Consider the following 22203-nt stretch of genomic DNA (forward strand, 5'->3'; position numbering starts at 1 on the left):
TAAGGATAAAGTAAAAAATTATTAAACAACTCTCAGTGTGTTAAAATAAGTATAATTTATATATTCAAACTATAACGGTCAAAAAGAAAAAGCACCTTCAAGCATAAGTAGAAGTGTTCTATTTGTAATTCTTTTCCTTCCAACTTGAAAATTATATTATACACAGATCTAAATATATCCTGGAAAATTATAAAGATTAAAATTTTGATAGCCATGCCCAATACAAACCTGCTATAACGAAGCTACCTTACAAAGTTGGTATACTCCCATCCTTCCTTATTACTAAAATAAAATGATGTGGGTAGGGCTCACCATGTTATTTTCTAGGGTACATATTTATATTCCAGTTCTAGACTAGCTTTACAACTATCTTATCATTTTCATCTGACAATTTTTATATGCAAAGAATTTTTAGTTTTCCTTTTACTTCTTAAAATATTTTGATTCATGAGGATAGGCAGTAGTTTTAAAACTCTATCATTTGTATACAGAAATAGACATCTTGAACATATATTTCATTGTCTTTATATTAAATATACGCCCTGGCCGGGTAGTTCAGTTGGTTAGAGCATTGTCCCAAATGCCAAGGTTGAGGGTTTGATTCCCATTCAGGGCACATATAACAAACCAATCAATGCATAAATAACTGAAACAAATCAAAGTCTTTCTCTCTAAAAATCAATAAAAATATATACATACGTTTCACAGAAATTGTACTCTTCTAAATCTATAATTTTAGAATCTGTCTTCTAATTGACAGTAAAACCAACCAAAATGTAATATTCAAAACTGAAAAACCTATGAGTATAGACTAGAGCATATTTGAAATGTACATCAATGCTTTTAAAGCCTCAGTGCACCAAAGCAGCAATTTTTGTTGTTGTTGTTAGTTTATATCTTTTATTAACCCATATACAATTACTTGTCTTCTTCTGGTTTGTTGAAGCAATAGATCAAACAACATTGGCCACAATAGTGTCTGTCAAAGTGGCTAGCCATAAAAACTCCAGCACCACATTCATGTGAAGGGCATTCCCAATGAAGGCGACTGATTTAGCCATTCGCATTCACTTTGTAGTATTTCAGGACAGCCAGCTTAATCTTTCTCTTATACTTATTCTTCTTGGGAGTGGTGTTAAAGATTTCTTCCTTTTCTTATTAGCACCACGACCAAGTCTCAACAAAAGATGAAGAGTGGTCTTCTTTTAAATGCTGCAGTCAGACAAAGTACATCTGTCTTCCAATTGCTTGCCAGCAAAGATCAGTCTTTGCTGATCAGTAGGAATTCCTTACCCTGGAACTTGGCCTTTACATTTTCTACTGTATCCAAGGGTTCAACCTCGAGAGTGATAGATTGGGTTTTCATGAAAATCTGCATCTTGGCAGGGATTCCACCACAGATGGTGAATGAGAAAGAAAGAGTGAAGTGCAGGCCCACAGGGTTTCCCGGTTCAAAGCAGCAATTTTAGATATTACTAACTGGCCTCAAAGAGTGAATGCATTTATTTACAGAATAAAAAGAAACTAAAGGAAAAAAATCACATATGTATTGCCCACCAGGTCAATTATAGAAAGCTGACATACTATGAGACTACAATACTATGACCAAAAGATTTAATACCTTTAGGAGAAAAGTAATCAAAGCCTATACAGCTGTGGCATAAGAGTTCAGGTTATTGTAAAGGTTAAACACACACACACACACAAAACAAATTCAAGCAGAATAGCATCAAAATACTATTTCAATCTGTACTTAAGAGAGCTGATTATAAAAATAAAATTTTTCGCCGTAGCCGGTTTGGCTCAGTGGATAGAGCGTCAGCCTGCGGACTCAAGGGTCCCGGGTTCGATTCTGGTCAAGGGCATGTACCTTGGTTGCGGGCACATCCCCAGTAGGGGGTGTGCAGGAGGCAGCTGATCGATGTTTCTCTCTCATCGATGTTTCTGACTCTCTATCCCTCTCCCTTCCTCTCTGTAAAAAATCAATAAAAAAAATATTAAAAAGCCGAAACCGGTTTGGCTCAGTGGATAGAGCGTCGGCCTGCGGACTGAAGGGTCCCGGGTTCGATTCCGGTCGGGGGCATGTGCCTGGGTTGCGGGCACATCCCCAGTGGGAGATGTGCGGGAGGCAGCTGATCGATGTTTCTCTCTCGTCGATGTTTCTAGCTCTCTGTCTCTCTCCCTTCCTCTCTGTAAAAGATCAATAAAATATATTTAAAAAAAATATATTAAAAAAATAAAATAAAAATTTTCACAAGTTTTCTGTGAAATCAGATTTCTAAAACTGAGAAGAATGTAAACTTAGAAAATAGATTTTGTTAGTGCACAGAGTAGGCAATACCTAATTTGTTAAATAAGTGAGTTAATACAAATTTAAAGTTTGCTAAATCCTTTAATTAATTTAACATTATACTCACCTTAGAAGCTTGTCTTAAAACATCCACCACAACTTTGACTGGTAAGCCAGCTGTGATTTCTTTCATTGCCTCAATGCACCATTTGTATGCCTAAAGAAAAAAAATTTTAAAAATTTAAAAATATTCTTTCTTCAAATTTTCAAGTACTTGAAGAAGAACACACAACATACTTATACTTACAATTTTTTCTAAGGCTAAGTTCTTTGGATATATAAGACATATTCAGGAAATCAGAGCCATGATCTCTTCTCTTTGCACATACTATTCCCTCTGCCTTAGAATACATTCCTCTTTCCTCTTAACCCATCTAACTTATCTCTCAAGTTTCAGTCCTAGTCTAGGTTTCCTGTACTTTCCTTCTCCTACTGCAATGCTTACTATTTAATTTGGGGGGGGGGGGCGCATATATTTTATTTTTTGTTGTATGTATTGGGATAACATTGGTTAATAAAATTATATAGGTTTCAGGTGTACAGTTCTGTAATACACCATCTGTATATTGTATTGTGTGTTCATCACCCCAAGTCAAGTCTTTCATCACCATTTATCCCCCGCTATACCCGCCCCTACCTCCTCCCACCCCCCTTTCACTCTAGTAATCACCATACTATTATCTGTGTCTATGAGCTGGTACTATTTTATATCTTACTTGCCTATTTATTTTTTAATATATTTTATTGATTTTTTACAGAGAGGAAGGGAGAGAGATAGTTAGAAACATCGATGAGAAAGAAACATCGATCAGCTGTCTCCTGCACATCTCTTCTTGGGGATGTGCCCACAACCCAGGTATATGCCCTTGACCGGAATCGAGCCTGGGACCTTTCAGTCTGCAGGCCGACGCTCTATCCACTGAGTCAAACCGGTTTTGGCCTTACTTGCCTATTTAGTTGACTGCTTCCTTTATGCCAGCTATTGTTCCAAACACTTTATGTGTACTAACACATTTAACTGACACAACGACCCCATGAAATATGTAACATTTCTATGGAAAACTGAGGTGCAGAAAAGTCTAGATACCTAGATACTAACCAGGCAGTGTGCTACTATCTAGGTATCTAGTGAGGAACAAAACATAAAATGACACTCCTCTCCTAGTACTTAGTGGGAGAAGGGAAAAAAAGCAAAATAAATTATTTTGGACAGTAAGTTCAAAGAAATAAAAAGAGCCTGGCCGTTGTGGAAAACTGGTTGAGCATCGACCTATGAACCAGCAGGTCACAGTTCGATTCCTAGTCAAGGCACATGCCCAGGTTGTGAGTTCAATCCCCAGTAGGAGGCAGCTGATCGATGATTCTCTCTCATCACTGATGTTTCTATCTCTCTCCCTCTCCCTTCCCATTTCGGAAATCATTAAAAATCAAACAAACTGCCAAAGCCAGTTTGGCTCAGCGGATAGAGCGTCGGCCTGCGGACTGGAGGGTCCCAGGTTCGATTCCGGTCAGGGGCATGTACCTGGGTTGCAAGCACTTCCCCAGTGGGGGATGTGCAGGAGGCAGCTGATCGATGTTTCTCTCTCATCGATGTTTCTAGCTCTCTATCTCTCTCCCTTCCTCTCTGTAAAAAATCAATAAAATATATTTTTTAAAAAAAATCAAACAAATACTAGTAAATAAATGAAAAATAAAAAAATTTCCTTCCTAATGCAGTGACCCTTTAATACAGCTCATGTTGTGGTGACCCCCAACCATGAAATTATTTTCGTTGCTACTTCATAACTGTAATTTTGCTACTGTTATGAATCGTAATGTAAATATCTGATATGCAGGATGTATTTTCATTGTTACAAATTGAACATAATTAAAGCATAGTGATTAATCACAAAAACAATATGTAATTATATATTCAATATGTGTTTTCTGATGGTCTTAGGCGACCCCTGTGAAAGGGTCATTTAACCCCCAAGGGGGTCGCGACCCACAGGTTGAGAACTGCTGTTCTAGATAGAAACTGCTTCATCACATGGAATTTTGAGCAAATGCAGACATAGTGTTAAGCAGAGCAACAGAGATCCCCAAGATAGGCTGTAGCATGAGCGTAAAATAAACTTGCATTGTTCCAATCTACTGCTATTTTAGGGTTATTATCTCAGTAGAGCCTAGCCTACTGTAACTTATATCAGGCTATGGTGATAATTCATATCTGCTGACTTAGTAACTATATTCTCAAGATTGTGTACTTTTCTATAGTTATCACTGACAAATGTATTTATATTAAAAAAAATAAACTATCGCCGAAACCGGTTTGGCTCAGTGGATAGAGTGTCGGCCTGCGGACTGAAAGGTCCCAGGTTCGATTCCGGTCGGGGGCATGTACCTGGGTTGCGGGCATATCCCCAGTGGGAGATGTGCAGGAGGCAGCTGATCGATGTTTCTCTCTCATCGATGTTTCTAACTCTCTATCTCTCTCCCTTCCTCTCTGTAAAAAATCAATAAAATATGTTTAAAAAAAAAAAAAAAAACTATCAAAATTATCCAAGAAACATCTATAAACATTCCTCATGAAACTGCTGAGAGCTGCAAACACCATGAATAAGGCACAGTATAAAACCCCAATTAAAATACAGAAAAAAAAATTACAGTCAATTAAATGGTAACTGCCTAATAAAGAAAATGGAAACTGGTAAATAAAAGGTACTTTGTTCCACTGGCTATATTAAGATGAGCCTGTGGCTGAATATGGGAGTAAAGAATGGCATGATTTAAATCACTCTAGATAACAGAAAGAACAGAGTGTAGTTCTAGAGGGCAGCATAAAAAATAAGGATAAAAAAATGATAAAAGAGGCACCAGAGATGACTTGAGTTCCTATGTAGAAATATAAAAAATGGTGAGGCACCTGAATAGCTTTTTTTTTTTTTTAATATATTTTATTGATTTTTTTACAGAGAAGAAGGGAAAGGGATAGAGAGTTAGAAACATCGATGAGAGAGAAACATCAATCAGCTGCCTCCTGCACCCCCTCCCCCCACTGGGGAGGTGCCCACAACCAAGGCACATGCCCCTGACCGGAATCGAACCCGGGACCCTCCAGTCCGCAGGCCGATGCTCCATCCACTGAGCCAAACCGGTTAGGGCCTGAATAGCTTTTAAGATAGGCACTTCTAATACTTAAACTGTTATTATTTACCCCTCTCTCATTTCCAGTAAATTAGGCTATTCACACAAAGGCCTTCTGTGAATGGATTGGTTGTAGGTGTATGAAAATCTTGGAAAGGGTCCAAATTCTATGCCTTGATTGATAAGCTATGGAACAGACATTGCACACAGGGGCAGCAAAACAATCCATCAACAAAACTAATTCAGCAGATAGAGGAGTGCAGCATCAAAAATAATCAGAAGAGTATACATAAACCAGCTGAGAAATTGCAGGCATGCTGATAAGATTTTTAGATTTTTATAAATGGGTTCAGTATCTTCTTATATAGATACTAGAGGCCCGGTGCATGACATTTGTGCACTCTGGGGGGGGGGGGGTTGGGGGAGGGGGATTCGGGTTCCCTCAGCCCAGCCTGTACCCTCTCACAGTCCACCCTCTCGGGGGATGTCTAACTGATGGCTTAGGCACCCCCCCCTCCACTGGAGCAGGCCTAAGCCGGCAGTCGGACAACCTTAGCACTGCTACAGAGGCGGGAGAGGCTCCCGCCACCACCACTGTGCTTGCCAACCATGAGCCCAGCTTCTGGATGAGCAGTGCTCCCCCTGTGGGAGCGCACTGACCACCAGGGGGCAGCTCCTGCATTGAGTGTCTGCCCTCTGGTGGACAGTGTGCGTCATAGCGACCAGTTGTTCCGCCGTTCAGTCAAATTGCATATTAGCCTTTTATTATATAGGATTACAAGCAAGAGGAGCATCGGAGTTGCTTAATACCACTTTATAATTACTCTAGAATTTTCTAGTTTTACTTCTAATTGCAATTTTCCTTTAAATATGGAATATATATTTATATTAATGGGGCAAAAATCAAGATAGGAATAATTTTAAAATATAAAAGCTAACTGACAGCATGAAATTATTCTGATATTCTTCCATAAATAAAGTAACCAAGTTAATAAACAGATCACTTCTCAACTATGTATTCATTACCCCTAAAGCATTAATTTAGTAGTTTTATAAAGCCAGGTGTGAAGCTATCTTTCTCATAAGGCAGGGGAAGGAGCAAAACAATGCAATAAAGTATAAATAAAATCTAGCTTCCCATTGAAATGAATGCCTTCAAATTATGAGAGTTCACCCAGAGTTATACATTCAATAAAAAGCATCTACTTGAAGGTCTATTTAGCAGAGCATGCCCATCAAAATAACTTAGGTGAAATACATTTGATCAAAATAAAAACAAAAACAAAACAAGCCCTAAATCACACATTTATATTGAAAACCCATCTCACAGAATTTTTAGCTGATTTAAAATATTTCATTATAAATGTGTACTGCTTTAAGTAAACCTAACATGTGAAAATGAGATCTATTAAGACAAAAATATATGATTTATCCTCTGTTTTAGAAATATTTACCAGTCACAATGAAATATACTTCAAAATACTCACCTCATCATAGTGACTTTTTGCAAACAGAAGGGCACACAGTTCTCCATAGAGTGCAGCTTTGTTTGCTTGCTGGCCATGTTTTGAGAGTTTATCCATGTATGTCTGAGCTAACTTAAATGTTTCTTCACCCAAATGATATTTACAGTTTCCATTTCGCACATGAAGCAACCTGCAAAGTACAAAAACATGACTCTATTTTTTATATTTCCAGTATGGTTGACCTGATAACCTTTACAGATCACCAATATAGCACCCAAATGAGTTAAAGTAACCAGATACAAGAAATGAGGCAGCATTAGAAAACAGCTGTCTGGTCCAAATTGGCATCTATTAATGAACATGAAGTATATGCTCTTCCCAGAAAGCTACCCATGATTAACCTTGTCCAACTTTGATTCCTTATATTCTCTAAATATTTTGCATGCTTTGTGCACTCAGCATTGTACTAAATCTATCTACATCTAACTTCAAACTCTCTGTGTTCCAAATCTAACAGTAATGCAGTCTCATTATAAAAAACTTAGAAGACAATGAAGAAAATAAAAATCAACATGAAATACTTTTACCTATCATTACCTTCCACGAGTCTTCTGGGAAAAATGAGCCCAAGTCCAGGATAGGTGAGACAAGCCCTCACCCAGTTGGTAGATAAGTAAAACTCAAGCATGGAATCAGTTACCTTAAGCAGAACAGGACTTTAACAGGCCTCACTTTCAAATGTTCTCTAGCTCTTCCAAGAAATATAGCACTCTCACGTTCAAACACATAGTTATCATTCAGCTGGTTATCCTGGCAGTCTGCCATCCTCCACATTTCTAGACAAGACTTTAAACCAGCGGTTCTCAACCTGTGGGTCGCGACCCCTTTGGCAGTCGAATGACCCTTTCACAGGGGTCGCCTAAGACCATCCTGCATATCAGATATTTACATTACGATTCATAACAGTAGCAACATTACAGTTATGAAGTAGCAACGAAAATAATTTTATGGTTGGGTCACAACATGAGGAACTGTATTTAAAGGGCCAGAAGGTTGAGAACCACTGCATTACAACGATTCAAGAAAAAAATAAATCCTTGAAATAAAAAGACTTGGTATTGGAAATATACATTTCACAGTTATTCAAATGGTTAAATAAGGTTAAACCCAGTCATAGGTGAATTTATAGAATAAAAAGAACAGTGTTACCTCTCATTGCTACAATACCAAGAATTGCATTTCCAGCTTTCACAATAGGCATTTCCCCTAAGAATAAGGTTCTAGAAATTATTTAATAATTGGCACATGGTGGGGGTAGAAAACAAAAGATTTCATGCCAGAAAAGCACACCTTGGTAATTTCTCCAGTCCATGATGGTTGTCTACTGAAACAAAAGGGCAGAAACTCTTCAGGATCTGTGTGTCCATCTGGGCTTACATTAAGTAGGATGTAAAGGCCCAGGAACTTTTGAACCAACTGAGGATCTAATTTTGCCTCAACACTCAGCCTAATGAAAAGACAAGTTAAGTTCTCAAGGTCATTCAAATATGGCTCTTACTATGTAAGCACAGTACTTTGTTATTATTTTTAAAAAAATGCCGAAACCGGTTTGGCTCACTGGATAGAGCGTCAGCCTGCGGACTGAAAGGTCCCAGGTTCGATTCCGGTCAAGGGCATGTACCTGGGTTGTGGGCACATCCCCAGTAGGAGATGTGCAGGAGGCAGCTGATCGATGTTTCTCTCTCATCGATGTTTCTAACTCTCTATCCCTTGCCCTTCCTCTCTGTAAAAAATCAATAAAAAATAAATAAAATTAAAATTGATTTTACTTTTTAGAGCAGTTTTATATTCACAGCAAAAACTGAGCAGAAGCTACAAATATATTCAAGCGTCTATAGATATTCAAATTCAATAAAAATAGAAGACTATATATTCAGTAAATTGAGCAGACTTTAAGTAACTTAGGGAGTCAAGTTTCTATGATTTTTTTAAACTTTATTTTTATTTCCCTTTAGTTTTGTTAAAAAATTCTTGTGAAGAAAAGTCAAATTGGGGAACATAGAGAAAACCTATATAAAAAGAGCTAAAACTAAATGTTATATGTGCAGAACAGATAAGGAGAGTAAAAAGCAGAATTACTTCTACATTTGCTTGCTTTTCCTTTAAGGACATATGTTTAAAGAATATATATTTAAAGAAAACTGTTATGCCCTAGCCGGTTTGGCTCAGTGAATAGAGCGTAGGCCTGTGGACTGAAGGGTCCCGGGTTCGATTCTGGCCAAGGGCACATGCCTGGGTTGTGGGCTCGATCCCAAGTGTGGGGCGTGCCAGGAGGCAGCCAATCAATGATTCTCTCTCATCATCGATGTTTCTATCTCTCTCTCCCTCTCGCTTCCTCTCTGAAATCAATAAAAAAATATATATTTTTTTTTAAAAAAAGAAGAAAACTGTTACGTATAAGTAAAATACTAATCTTGTCATGGACGATTCTATAAGTGTAAACAGAGCAAGGGTAAACAAAAATAAGAACACCCAAGAAAAAAGTATATTTCTTTTCCTAGCATCCCATGCCTAGCACAGCTCCTGGTATATACTAGGCACTTAATAAATATTTGTTGAATGAATGAACAGACAAGTTCTCTGACAAAGCAAAAATATATACAGACAGTCTGGTTCATAATACTCAAATCTAAGCTAAAATAACTATAGCAAGTTAACTATATTTTGGGGATGAGAGACAGGAAGCCAGACTATTGAAACTCTAACATATAAAAATCATGTCACAGGTTAATTCAAATAGTGATGTACGCTTAGAATCTGAGTTAAAACCATAAAAGCTACTAAATACCATGAGAGCAGGTAATTGTAGGATCTATTCCAACTTACCTCACACAACATTCTACTGCACGAAACCAATGAAGCATCTCATCATGTAGAGTACATAACTGAAGGCAGGACAGAAAAACTTTCTCAGCATCACTGTACCAGCCTGCATCAGAAAGAAAGCCACCTAAAGGACAAGAAAAACCGTTAACTCTTAGATAATTTAATAAATCACTTGATGCCCTAGCTGGTTTGGCTAAGTGGATAGAGCATCAGCCTGAAAACTGAAGGGTCCCGAGTTTAATTCCGGTCAAGGGCATATGTCCTGGTTGCAGGCTTGATCCCCAGGAGGGGGTGTGCAGAGGCATGATGATTCTCTCTCATCATTGATGTTTCTATCTCTCTCTCCTTCTCCCTTCCTCTCTGAAATCAATAAGAATATTTTTTAAAAATAGTGTCAATAGTCTTAACAGTGTCAAAGTGTCTGAGTTAAGAAAATAATATATTTTACTCATATCCATGTTTGATGTTTAATTAAAGCTACATGTAATCAAACAAATATTATTTTAATTGTAGAGAAGTATGCTTAAGAAAACTTTATGGCCCTCACCAAGTGACTGAATAACATGGTTATTATACATATTCATACTCGGCAGCCTCTACTCACCATCCTCACAGATGTGTAGTGCTGGTTATTAACTACTAGAGGCCCGGTGCATGAAATTCGTGCATGGGGTGTGGGTTGGGGGTGTCCCTCAGCCCAGCCTGCACCCTCTCCAATCTGGGACCCCTTGAGGGATGTCCGACTGCCCGTTTAGGCCTGATCACAATCCAGGACTGCTGGCTCCCAACTGCTCACCTGCCTGCCTGCCTGCCAGCCCCTAACCGCTTCTGTCTGCCAGCCTGATCGATGCCTAACTGCTCCCCTGCCGGCCTGATTGCCCCTAATTGCCCTCCCCTGCCAGCCTGGTCTCCCCTAACTGTCCTCCCCTGCTGGCCTGGTCCCCACCAACTGTCCTCCCCTGCAGGCCCAGTCACCCCTAACTGCCCTCCCTTGCCAGCCTGGTAGCCCCTAACTGCTCTCCTCTTTAGGCCTGGTTCCCCTCAACTGCCCTCCCCTGCAGTCCTGGTCACCCCTAACTGCCCTCCCCTGCAGGCCTGGTTGCCCCCAATTGCCCTCCCCTGCAGGCCTGGTCGCCCCCAACTGCCCTCCTCTGCAGGCCTGGTTGCCCCCAACTGCCCTCCCCTGCAGGCCTTCCCCCCGGCCCCCCGCAGCTGCCCTCCGCTGCAGGCCTGGTCCCTCCCCAATTGCCCTCCCCTGCAGGCCTGGGTCCCCCCAAGTGTCCTCCCCTACCGGCCATCTTTGACCACATGGGGGCGGCCATCTTGTATGTTGGAGTGATGGTCAAATTGCATATTACTTCTTTATTATATAGGATTGTCTTTCAGATTCAAATAAACCTTTTTAGATTCTGTTTTATGACACTGGAAACTAGATTTGCCAGCTGAATCCCCGTAGTCTCTGTCAAAAGGAGCAACTAGAGTGGTAGAGGAGGAACAAGAGACACTCCTTCCTGTCTGCTTCCAGTTTCTGTCAGCAAAGCCCCTGCTGACAGCAAAACCCCAGAGTAATGCTCTTTACTCTGGTAATGGCAATTCATTCCAATAAGCCAGTTGTAGTTACAGTTTTCTAATACTTGCAGAATTAGATTCACAGAACTCAGGTCAGAGACACCAGCACCAGTCAGTTAGGTCTGCTCCTAGTGATCTAAGTTCTAGACCCATAGGCCCCACTTCTCAGTGCTCTGAGGCACCTGTAGCCTGGCAGTATCCCAGCTCTTAAGGCACCTTATCAACCTTCTAAATTTTAATAATTCCAACCCCAGCTCTTGGTTCCCTAAGCCCTAAGTGTGGTAGTTGATTCTATTTTTAAATATATTTTTTTATTGATTTCAACAAGAGAAAGAAACATCAATGATGAGAGACAATCATTGATTGGCTGCCTCCTGCACATCTGCATGCCCCCTATTGAGGATCGAGCCCGAAACATGGGCATGTGCTCTGACTGGGATTAGAACCAGCAACATCCTTGTGCATAGGTCGATGCTCAACCACTAAGTAACACAGGCCAGGCTCTGGGATGAAGTTTTTTCACTGTTTTGGTCATTTTAACATTAAAACTGATCATATGGCCACATAGGCCGGGCATATATAAATGAGTTTGCTAGGACTTGGCTCTTCTCCCAAGGTAATTCTTCAACCTGGCTCACTTCAATGGCCATATTGTTAAAAGTGTTTATGGAGATAACAGAGGACCTTAATGAATACTAGCCTGCCTGCTTTTCACATTCCTTGATATTAAATTTTTCCCACACGTTTTTCCCACATGACCATCTAAGATTAAAGGAATGTCAACCTTAACATTCATCAAGATCACAAATGCTCTATTGTTAGAGACATTCTTTAGTCATAATTCTTTGTTGCAATTTAAATTCCACAGGACTATGGAAGGAAAATTGCTGAGGGTTCTTCATAGAAAAGAATGTTCTGAAGTTCCTCCAGTAAACTGTCTATAATCACTACACAGAATTATTCTAAGATTGAAGGAAATGACCATGAAAATTTGCTGGCAAAGAAAGTGTATGTGCACTGTATATGAATATGTGTGTGTGAGGGGAGGGGGGAGGGGGACGACGACCGTGCACATATTAATGTGGGAAGTTAAAAATGAAAGGTATTCTGTGGTGATAGAACAGCTCAGTATCCTGATGACAGTTATAACTGCACAGAAACACATACCACACACACACACACACACACACACCACACACACACACAACCATGCATGTAATAGAAAAACTGGTGAAAATTAAATAAAGTCTATAGTTTAGTTAACAGTATTAAACTAGTGTCAACTTTCTGGTTTTGATATTATCTGTAAATCTACAATCATTTCAAAATATAAATTTTTTTTTTAAAGAAAGTAAAAAGGTAGCAACAGCTTTAATAATTGCCTAATGGTGAAGGCCTGGGGTTGTGGTAGGGGGTCAATGGGGGGAAAAAGGAGGGACATCTGCAATACGTTCAACAATAAATATACATTAAAATTTTATTTTGCCTGAAACACTTACCTCAGATTTGCTGAACACCATGTTATACAAACATTAAACAATATTTTTTATATATAAGATGTCCCTCAAAAAATGTATACACTTTAAGAGCTGACAGCTAAATTTTGAAAATGAAATGTATTTTAATAAATATTGCCCTTATAATTATTCTAAGTGTATGCATACATTATTTGGGATACTCTATATATAGCATACAAAACCTCAAAATCCTGTTTATGTTGTCAGTATAACACTCCCACGAAGATATTTAGAATTACTCTCATTTTAGAGATGGAAAAACTGAGGTCCCAAAAGAATTAAGTCCCATGACCCTGCATACAGTAAGCTGGTGAAAGAGGCTGGTGGCTGTATGACATGGTAGAAAGATATGTGCCTGGAAATCATTTAGACACAGGATTCTAGTATGTAGTTAGTACATACTAAACGTAGTACTACCACTAGCTATGTGAGTTGGGCAAGTTACTTTACATTTTTTTAGTCCGTTTCCTCATTTGTAAAATGCTATTAATACCAATACTGGAACGTCATGAGGATTTAGAAAGACAGCACTTAAATGGCTAGTATAGTGCTTGGTGCAAAGTTAATGTTCAACAAATCACACCTACTTTTTCTGATGTTTTTCTCACAACCTCCTTATGTAGACTTTGGGACTAACCTGGGAGAATCCTTTATTGTTAGCAGGTTTAATTATGAGTCATGTCACAGAACAAAACACTCCTCTATTTTACCATTACTTACCTAAAACAAAGCCCACTTGAATGGCTTTTTCCTTTACTGCAGCATCTGATTCTGCTATATAGGAGCACCTTCTGCTAAATGAGTAGGCTAAGACTGAAGCAACTTTCACACCATGATCCATCAAAGCCTGGAAACAATGATGAAGCAAATGTCTGAAAGAGAAGGAAAAGGTTATTTTATAAAGGTAATGTACTTTGTCTTTTCAGAAAGTGCTAGCTTGCTTTTAAAAATAATTGTATAATTATTTTCCAAGATGAAGTAAGAAAAAAGGCTTTTTGCCTTAAGAATTATGAAGCCATAATTCACAATTTAGCCTAGTATCTTTAATCAGTGAATCACTCAGTGATCCTGTATGGGTAAATTTATGGCAACAAAGAATAAAACTAACTTTTAACATCAGTTTTAAAAACCAAATTGGTTTCTAATATAATGATAACCCAATTTACAAAATGAGCAATGATAAGAAAAAATGAAATATTGCCTTCATGTCAACATGGATGATCTTGAGAATATCATTCTAAGCAAAATAAGTTAGACAGAAAAAGTCCAAGAACCATATGATTTCACTCATATGTGGAATATAAAACTGAACGCAACAAATGAATAAGAAAAACAAACAAAAACTCAGACAAAAGTATGGTGGTTGCTAGAGGAAAGGGGGATGAGGAATAGCAAAGCATAAAGGAAAGGTCAAATATATGGTGACGAAAGATTTGACTCTGGATGGTGAACATACAATGTAATATACAGATGATGTGTCATAGAATTGTATACTTGGAAACTGTATAATTTTATTAATCAATGTCACTCCAATAAATTTAATTTTTTTAAAAAGAGCAATGGATTTCAATAGTTCTCCAAAATATACAAATGGCTAATAAGCACAAGAAAAGATGTTGATCATTAGTCATTATGGAAAAGCAAATCAAAATCATAATGATATACCACATCATATCTGCCAGAATGGCTATAATAATTTTGTTTAAAAGTAATGCTAAGCCCTGGCTGGTTTGGCTCAGTGGATAGAGTGTTGGCCTGCAGACTGAAGTCACAGGTTCAATTCCAGTTAAGGGCACATGCCCATGTGGTGGGCTCGACCCCCAGTAGGGGGCCTACAGAAGGCAGCCGATGAATGATCCTCTCTCATCATTGATGTCTCTCTCTCTATATCCCTTCCTCTCTGAAATCAATATATATATATATATATATATATATATATATATATATATATACATATATATATATATACACACATACACACACACTAGGGGCCCGGTGCACGAAATTCGTGCACTGGGTGTGTGTGGGGGGGGGGAGTGTCCCTCAGCCCAGCCTGCCCCCTCTCACATACTGGGAGCCCTCAGGCGTTGACCCCCATCACCCTCCAATCGCAGGATCGGCCCCTTGCCCAGGCCTGATGCCTCAGCCAGAGGTGTAGACCCCCGTCACCCTCTGATCACCTGATCGGCCCCTTGCCCAGGCCTGACGCCTCCACCAGAGGTGTCAGGCTTGGACAGGGGACCCCTATCTCCCCCCGATCACTGGCTCTGGCCCCCGCCCAGGCCTGAGGCCTCTGGCCCAGGAATCATGCCTGGGCAGGGGACCCCCATCTCCCTCTGATCGCTTGCTCCATCCCCCGCCCAAGCCTGACGCCTCTGACCCAGGCTTCAGGCCTGGGCAAGGGGACCATCATATCCCCCCAATCCCCGGCTCCGCCCCCCACCCAGGCCTGATGCCTCGGCCAGAGGAGTTGACCCTCATCACCCTCCGATCACCAATCACCAGATCGGCCCCTTGACCAGGCCTGAGGCCTCCGGCAGAGGTGTCAGGCCTGGGCAGGGGACCCCCAGCTCCCCGCCGTTGCAGGCTCCGCCCCTGCCCAGGCCTAACGCCTCTGGCTGAAGCGTCCGGCCCGGGCAGCGGGGACCCGCAGCTGCAGCGGCCCCATGATCATGGGCTTCGCTTTAGGCCCAGGCAAGGGACCCCTAGCTCCTGGGAATGCCAGCTTCGACCGTGCCCAGCTCCCATCGCTGGCTCCACCCCTACTTCCTGCTATCACTGGCCAGGGCGGCAAAGGCGCCTGATTCTCTGATCATGGCTGGGGGGCAGGGAAAAGGTGGCCCCAGGGCCGCCTGTGCCCTGCCCCCCAGCTCTTAGCTCCCCCCTGGGTTTCCGATTACTGTCAGTGGCAGGGGGCTTCTTCCTGCTTTCCCTTTAGCCTCCCTGCATTGCGCCTACATATGCAAATTAACCGCCATCTTGTTGGCAGTTAACTGCCAATCATAGTTGGCAGTTAATTTGCATATAGCCCTGATTAGCCAATGAAAAGGGTATCGTCGTACGCCAATTACCATTTTTCTCTTTTATTAGATAGGATATATATATATATATATAGACACACACACACACACACACATACATATACACACACATATATATGTATACATATATGTATACATATATATGTGTGTGTATATGTATACATATATGTGTGTGTATATGTATGTGTGTGTGTGTGTGTGTCTATATATATATATATATATATATATATATATATATATATATATATATATAGAGTAATGCCAAGAAAAAAAAAAGTAATGGCAAGGATACAGAAAAATTAGAACCCTCATACATTGGTGATAGAAAGGAAAAATGGTATAGCTGCTGTGGAAAACAGTTTATAGGTTATTCAAAAAGTTAAACATAGGGCTGTCATCCTATCTAATAAAAGGGAAAAATGGTAATTGGCATACGACGATACCCTTTTCATTGGCTAATCAGGGCTATATGCAAATTAACTGCCAACTATGATTGGCAGTTAACTGCCAACAAGATGGCGGTTAATTTGCATATGTAGGCACAATGCAGGGAGGCGAAAGGGAAAGCAGGAAGAAGCCCCCTGCCACTGACAGTGATCGGAAACCCAGGGGGGAGCTAAGAGCTGGGGGGCAGGGCAAAGGCGGCCCTGGGGCCGCCTTTGCCCTGCCCCCCAGCCATGATCGGAGAATCAGGTGCCTTTGCCACCCTGGCCAGTGATAGCAGGAAGTAGGGGTGGAGCCAGCGATGGGAGCTGGGCACAGTCGAAGCTGGCAGTCCCGGGAGCTAGGGGTCCCTTGCCTGGGCCTAAAGTGAAGCCCACGATCGCGGCGCTCCCCGCTGCCACTGCGGGTCCCCGCTGCCTGGGCCGGACGCCTAGGCCAGAGGTGTTAGGCATGGGCAGGGGCGGAGCCTGCAACCACGGGGAGCTGGGGGTCCCCTGCCCAGGCCTGACACCTCTGCCAGAGGCCTCAGGCCTGGTCAAGGGGCCGATCCGGTGATTGGTGATCGGAGGGTGATGAGGGTCAACTCCTCTGGCCGAGGCATCAGGCCTGGGTGGGGGGCGAAGCCGGGGATTGGGGGGATATGATGGTCCCCTTGCCCAGGCCTGAAGCCTGGGTCAGAGGCGTCCGGCTTGGGCGGGGGGTGGAGCAAGCGATCAGAGGGAGATGGGGGTCCCCTGCCCAGGCATGATTCCTGGGCCAGAGGCCTCAGGTCTGGGCGGGGGCCAGAGCCAGTGATCAGGGGGAGATGGGGGTCCCCTGTCCAATCCTGACACCTCTGGCGGAGGCGTCAGGCCTGGGCAAGGGGCCGATCCTGCGATTGGAGGGTGATGGGGGTCAACACCTGAGGGCTCCCAGTATGTGAGAGGGGGTAGGCTGGGCTGAGGGACACTCCCCCCCCCCCCCCCGCACACACATCCAGTGCACGAATTTCGTGCACTGGGCCCCTAGTATGTTTATAACTAGTTATATACAAGAGAATTAAAAACATGTCCACACCAAATCTTGTCCAGGAACATTCAATTCATAGCAGCATTATTCATAATTGCCAAAAGGGGGAAACAACCGAAATGTTCATCAGCAGATGGTTAGATAAACAAATCCATATATCCATATAATGGAAATTTATTCAACTAAAAAATAGAAAAAAATACCAATATAAGTAACAACATGAATGAACCTTGAAAACATTACAGGAAGTAAAAAAAGCCAGTCACAAAAGACTATATATTGTATGAAATGTGTACAATAGGTAAATCCAGATACAGAAAGTAGATAATTAACAATAGGCCAGAGACTAGGAGTAAAAGGAAATAGGAAGTGACTGTTAATAGGTATAGGATTTCTTGTGCGGTAATGAAAATGTTCTAGATAACGGAGTCACTGCTTTGCATAAAGGGGGAAAATGTCAACTATGTGCTTTTATTTTCACAAATACAGGGTGGTGCAAAAGTAGGTTTACAGTTGTGAGTACGCAAAACATAGTTTATTTTTGTATTATTTATTAATTACTAAAGGCCCGGTGCATGAAATTCCTGGTGCACTGGTGGGGGGGGGGGAGGGGGGAGTCCCCTCAGCCCATCCTGCGGCCTCTTGCTGTCCAGGAGCCCTCGGGGGATGTCCAACTGATAGGCCTAAGCCAGCAATCGGCCATCCTTAGCACTGCCGCAAAGGCAGGAGAGGCTCCAGCTGCTGTGCTTGCCAGCTGTGAGCCCGGCTTCTGGCTGAGCGGAACTCCCCCTGTGGGAGCATACTGACCACCAGGGGACAGCTCCTATGTTGAGCGTCTGCCTCCTGGTGGTCAGTGCATGTCTAGTGACCAGTCGTTCCACCATTGGGTCGATTTGCATATTAGCCTTTTATTATATAGGACTGTATTATTTTCCATACAAACATCTGTAAACCTGCTCTTACCCTACCCTGTATATTAAATACTTAACAAGGGATTTGGACTTGGTGAAAGATAACCTGAGAGATGGAAGAGAAATATTCCACTATGTCTTTAGAATGGCCATGTTTAAAATTGCCTATCAACATTAAAATTCCAGAAAGCTAAACTTTAGAGAATGCTTTTTTAAAAATATATTTTTATCAATTTCAGAGAGGAAGTGAGAGGGAGATAGAAACATCAATGATGAGAGAGAATCATTGATTACTGCCTCCTGCATGCCCCCCACTGGGGATTGAGCCCACAACCTGAGCATGTGTCCTGACTGAGAATTGAACTGTGACCTCCTGGTTCATAGGTATCATGATGCTCAACCACTGAACCACATCAGCCGGGCTACAACTACTGAGTAGCTCACTTGGTAAGTGTAGTCCTGATATGCCAAAGTTGCAGGTTCAATCCTCAGTCAGTGCCATACAAGAATCAACCAATGAATAAATAAATAAGTGGAACAACAAATTGATGTTTCTCCCTCAAAATAAATAAAAATTACATAAAAGTTTTTCTATAGCCTTCTTTTACCAAAATGTAGTTCTCATCTATAATTATATTTTAAAATATGTTTTTATTGAGAAAGAGGAAGAGAGAGGGAGAGAGAAACATCAATAGAGAGAAACATCTATCAGCTGCCTTCTGCATGCCCTCTACTGAGGATCAAGCCTGCAACATGGGCATGTGTCAGACCGGGAATCAAATCAGCAACCTCTTGGTGCATGGTATTACACTCAACCAACTGAGCCACAACTGCCAGGGCACATTATTATTATTTTTAATATATTTTATTGATTTTTTTACAGAGAGGAAGGGAGAGGGATAGAGAGTTAGAAACATCAGCTGCCTCCTGCACACCCCCCAACTGGGGATGTGCCTGCGGCCAAGGTACATGCCCTTGACTGGAATCGAACCTGGGACCCTTTAGTCCGCAGGCAGATGCTCTATCCACTGAGCCAAACCGGTTAGGCCTGTATTATTTTTTTATAGACTAATTTTAATTAATCAACTAACCAAGAAGTTTATCTACATAGTTAACACAGAGGTTTGTATTTTAACGTTATCCTTAAAAAGTGAAACCATATGAATTATATACTTAGTCTATCATCCCTCTCTAAAATAAAAAAATCCATGAGGAAGCCCTAGCCATTGTGGCTCAGTGGTATAGCATAGGTCGAGCATTGAAAGGTCTAATGTTCAATTCTTGGTCAATGGCAGATACCTGGGTTGCAGATTCATTCCCCAGTGGGGGTGAAAGAGGGAAGCAACCAATCTGTTATTTCTCTCACATTGATCTTTCTCTCTTTCACTCTCTTCCCCTCCCTCCCTCTTTCCCTTCCACTCTCTCTAAAAAATCAATGGGAAAAATATCGAGTGAGGATTAACAAAAACAAAATAAAACAAAACAAAACAAACAAAATCCATGAGGAAAAGATGTCATAGATCTTTTTCACTGCTGAAACCCCAGCATCTAGAATAGTACATGATATATGCTGGGCATTAAACAAGAATTTGCTGAACAAATGAAATAACTTCACAACTTCATATTAGAGATTAGCAGTATTTTATAAAACTATATTCTTGTTTTCCTAGAAATGTGGGTTGGGGGAAAAAAAGAAGGCATTTAAAGCAAATTTAGGGAAGAACACTAAAGAGAACAGTAAGTCCAATCAAAAGCCATGTCACCTACACCTACACGTGGCTCCTACTACATGTGAATAGCCACAATGTGGAAGATGAATTTGGTCTCCCTTTTTTGAAAGCAATGGTGGTATTAATGGCTTCATAACAATGTGACTGTACTTAATGCCACTGAATTGCATACTTAAAAATAGTTACTATAGTAAAATTTAGTTTATATACAGTTTACCACAATATAAAAAAAAAATAAGTTTACCTTTTATCCAGAGCTCTCAGTACTTTAGCAAAAACTTCCAATTCACAAAATTCACTGCCCAGTTGACATAAGCGTCCCTGTTGGTAAAGCTGAAATAAAAAAAACAACAACAAGGAGATAATTAAAATTTTTTAATTTAATTTTAATCTCTACTTTAAGAATACTTATGAAGCCCTAACCGGTTTGGCTCAGTGGATAGAGCGTTGGCCTGCGGACTCAAGGGTCCCAGGTTCGATTCCGGTCAAGGGCATGTACCTTGGTTGCGGGCACATCCCCAGTAGGGGGTGTGCAGGAGGCAGCTGATCGATATTTCTAACTCTCTATCCTTCTCCCTCCCTCTCTGTAAAAAAATCAATAAAATATATATTTTAAAAAGAATACTTATGAATATAATTTGATGAATTTAATGAATACTACTCAAAGTTGGTATGATTACATAGTAATATCAGGAAAGATGCTTGTGCTAAGAGAAAAGTAACACTAAATAAACAAAGTTATACAATTCATATAAAAGCATTTTAATAGTTGTATCTGATTGTTAGAAATTAGTTATATGTATATGATATATGTAGACTCTAAAGAACAAAATATATAAACAACACAGAAACAGACTCATTGATGCAGAGAACTATTGGTTCCAGAGGGGAAGAAGGTTGAGGGGCTGGGTGAAAAAGGTGAAAGGATTAAGAAGTACAAATTGGTCCTAGCCGGTTTGGCTCAATGCATAGAGCGTTGGCCTGCGGAGTGAAGGGTCCCAGGTTCGATTCCAGTCAAGGGCACACGCCTGGGTTGCAGGCTCAGTCCCCAGTGGGGGGTGTGCAGGAGGCAGCTGATCAATGATTCCCTATCATCAGTGATGTTTCTGTCTCTCTCTTCCTCTCTGAAATCAATAAAAATATATATATATTTAAAAAGTAGTACAAATTGGCAGTTGCAAAATAGTCATCGGGATGTAAAGTACAGCATAGGAAACATAGTCAATAATCTCTATATATAAAAGCCTAACATGCTAAGTGTCCAACAGTTTGACCATTCAACCAGTTGCTATGATGCACACTGACCACCAGGGAGCAGACACTACGACTGGTAGGTTAGCTTGCTGCTGGGGTCTGGCTGATCAGGACTGGGCGAGATGGGCCGGACATGCCCTGAAGCTCTCCCTAGGTCCCTCCTCAGCCCTGATCATGCTTCGGTGGGGTCCCTCGGCCTGGCCTGTGCCCTCTTGCAATCCAGAACCCCTTGGGGGATGTCCGAGAGCCAATTTCGGCCTGATCCCCGCAGGCCAGGCCAAGGGACCCCACTGGTGCACAAATCCATGCGCCAGCCCTCTAGTATTATAATAATTATGTATGGTGCCTGGTGGGTATATGAATTATTGGGGATCACTTTGTAAAATATATGATTATCTAACCACTACACTGTACACCTGAAACTAATATAATACTGAATGTCAACTGTAGTTGAAAAATAAAATAAAAAATTAGTATTTGTAAAACAGTATCAGGTACATGATTAAATAATACAAAGTGTTATGTAGTTATGTATATATTAAATAAACATTAAAACGTCTTATAGAAAACCGAAGGCAATTATTGCAAGGGCAATGCAGGAAAGCCCCAAACCCAGAGAAATAAAGATGGGGATAAAAACCTTTCCAAATCAATTCAAAATTATCACAGGCAAAAAGTGAACAGCTTAGTCTTAACATCTAATTAGCATATAAATAATTTAGACTAATTCCTCAAAACAAAAATTTATAAAACTTTAGAGAAAGATATAAAAGAAATTGAGTCCAGCCCTAGCCAGTTTCGCTCGGTGAATAGAGCGTAGGTCTGCGAACCAAAGGGTCCCGGGTTCAATTCTGGTCAAGGGCACATGCCCAGGTTACGGGCTGGACCCCCAGTGGGGGGT

At 41.0% G+C, this 22203-nt stretch overlaps 1 protein-coding gene and 1 pseudogene across 1 annotated transcript in view; both read right to left on the reverse strand.

Moving 5' to 3' along the window:
- The window catches only part of APPBP2 (amyloid beta precursor protein binding protein 2), a 51613-nt gene that overhangs the window by 17669 nt on the left and 11741 nt on the right, over positions 1-22203 (reverse strand). Inside the window, exons 2-6 of the mRNA XM_059669750.1 lie at positions 20293-20381; positions 13635-13786; positions 9829-9952; positions 6964-7132; positions 2418-2507 (exon numbers count right to left, since the gene is read on the reverse strand). Coding sequence (XP_059525733.1) covers positions 2418-2507; positions 6964-7132; positions 9829-9952; positions 13635-13786; positions 20293-20381 — 624 coding nt within the window. The remainder of the gene's footprint in view (positions 1-2417; positions 2508-6963; positions 7133-9828; positions 9953-13634; positions 13787-20292; positions 20382-22203) is intronic.
- LOC132218488 (ubiquitin-ribosomal protein eS31 fusion protein-like) lies at positions 6-1955 on the reverse strand (annotated as a pseudogene).

This window comes from Myotis daubentonii, chromosome 16 (assembly GCF_963259705.1).
Source record: "Myotis daubentonii chromosome 16, mMyoDau2.1, whole genome shotgun sequence".
Taxonomy (NCBI): domain Eukaryota; kingdom Metazoa; phylum Chordata; class Mammalia; order Chiroptera; family Vespertilionidae; genus Myotis; species Myotis daubentonii.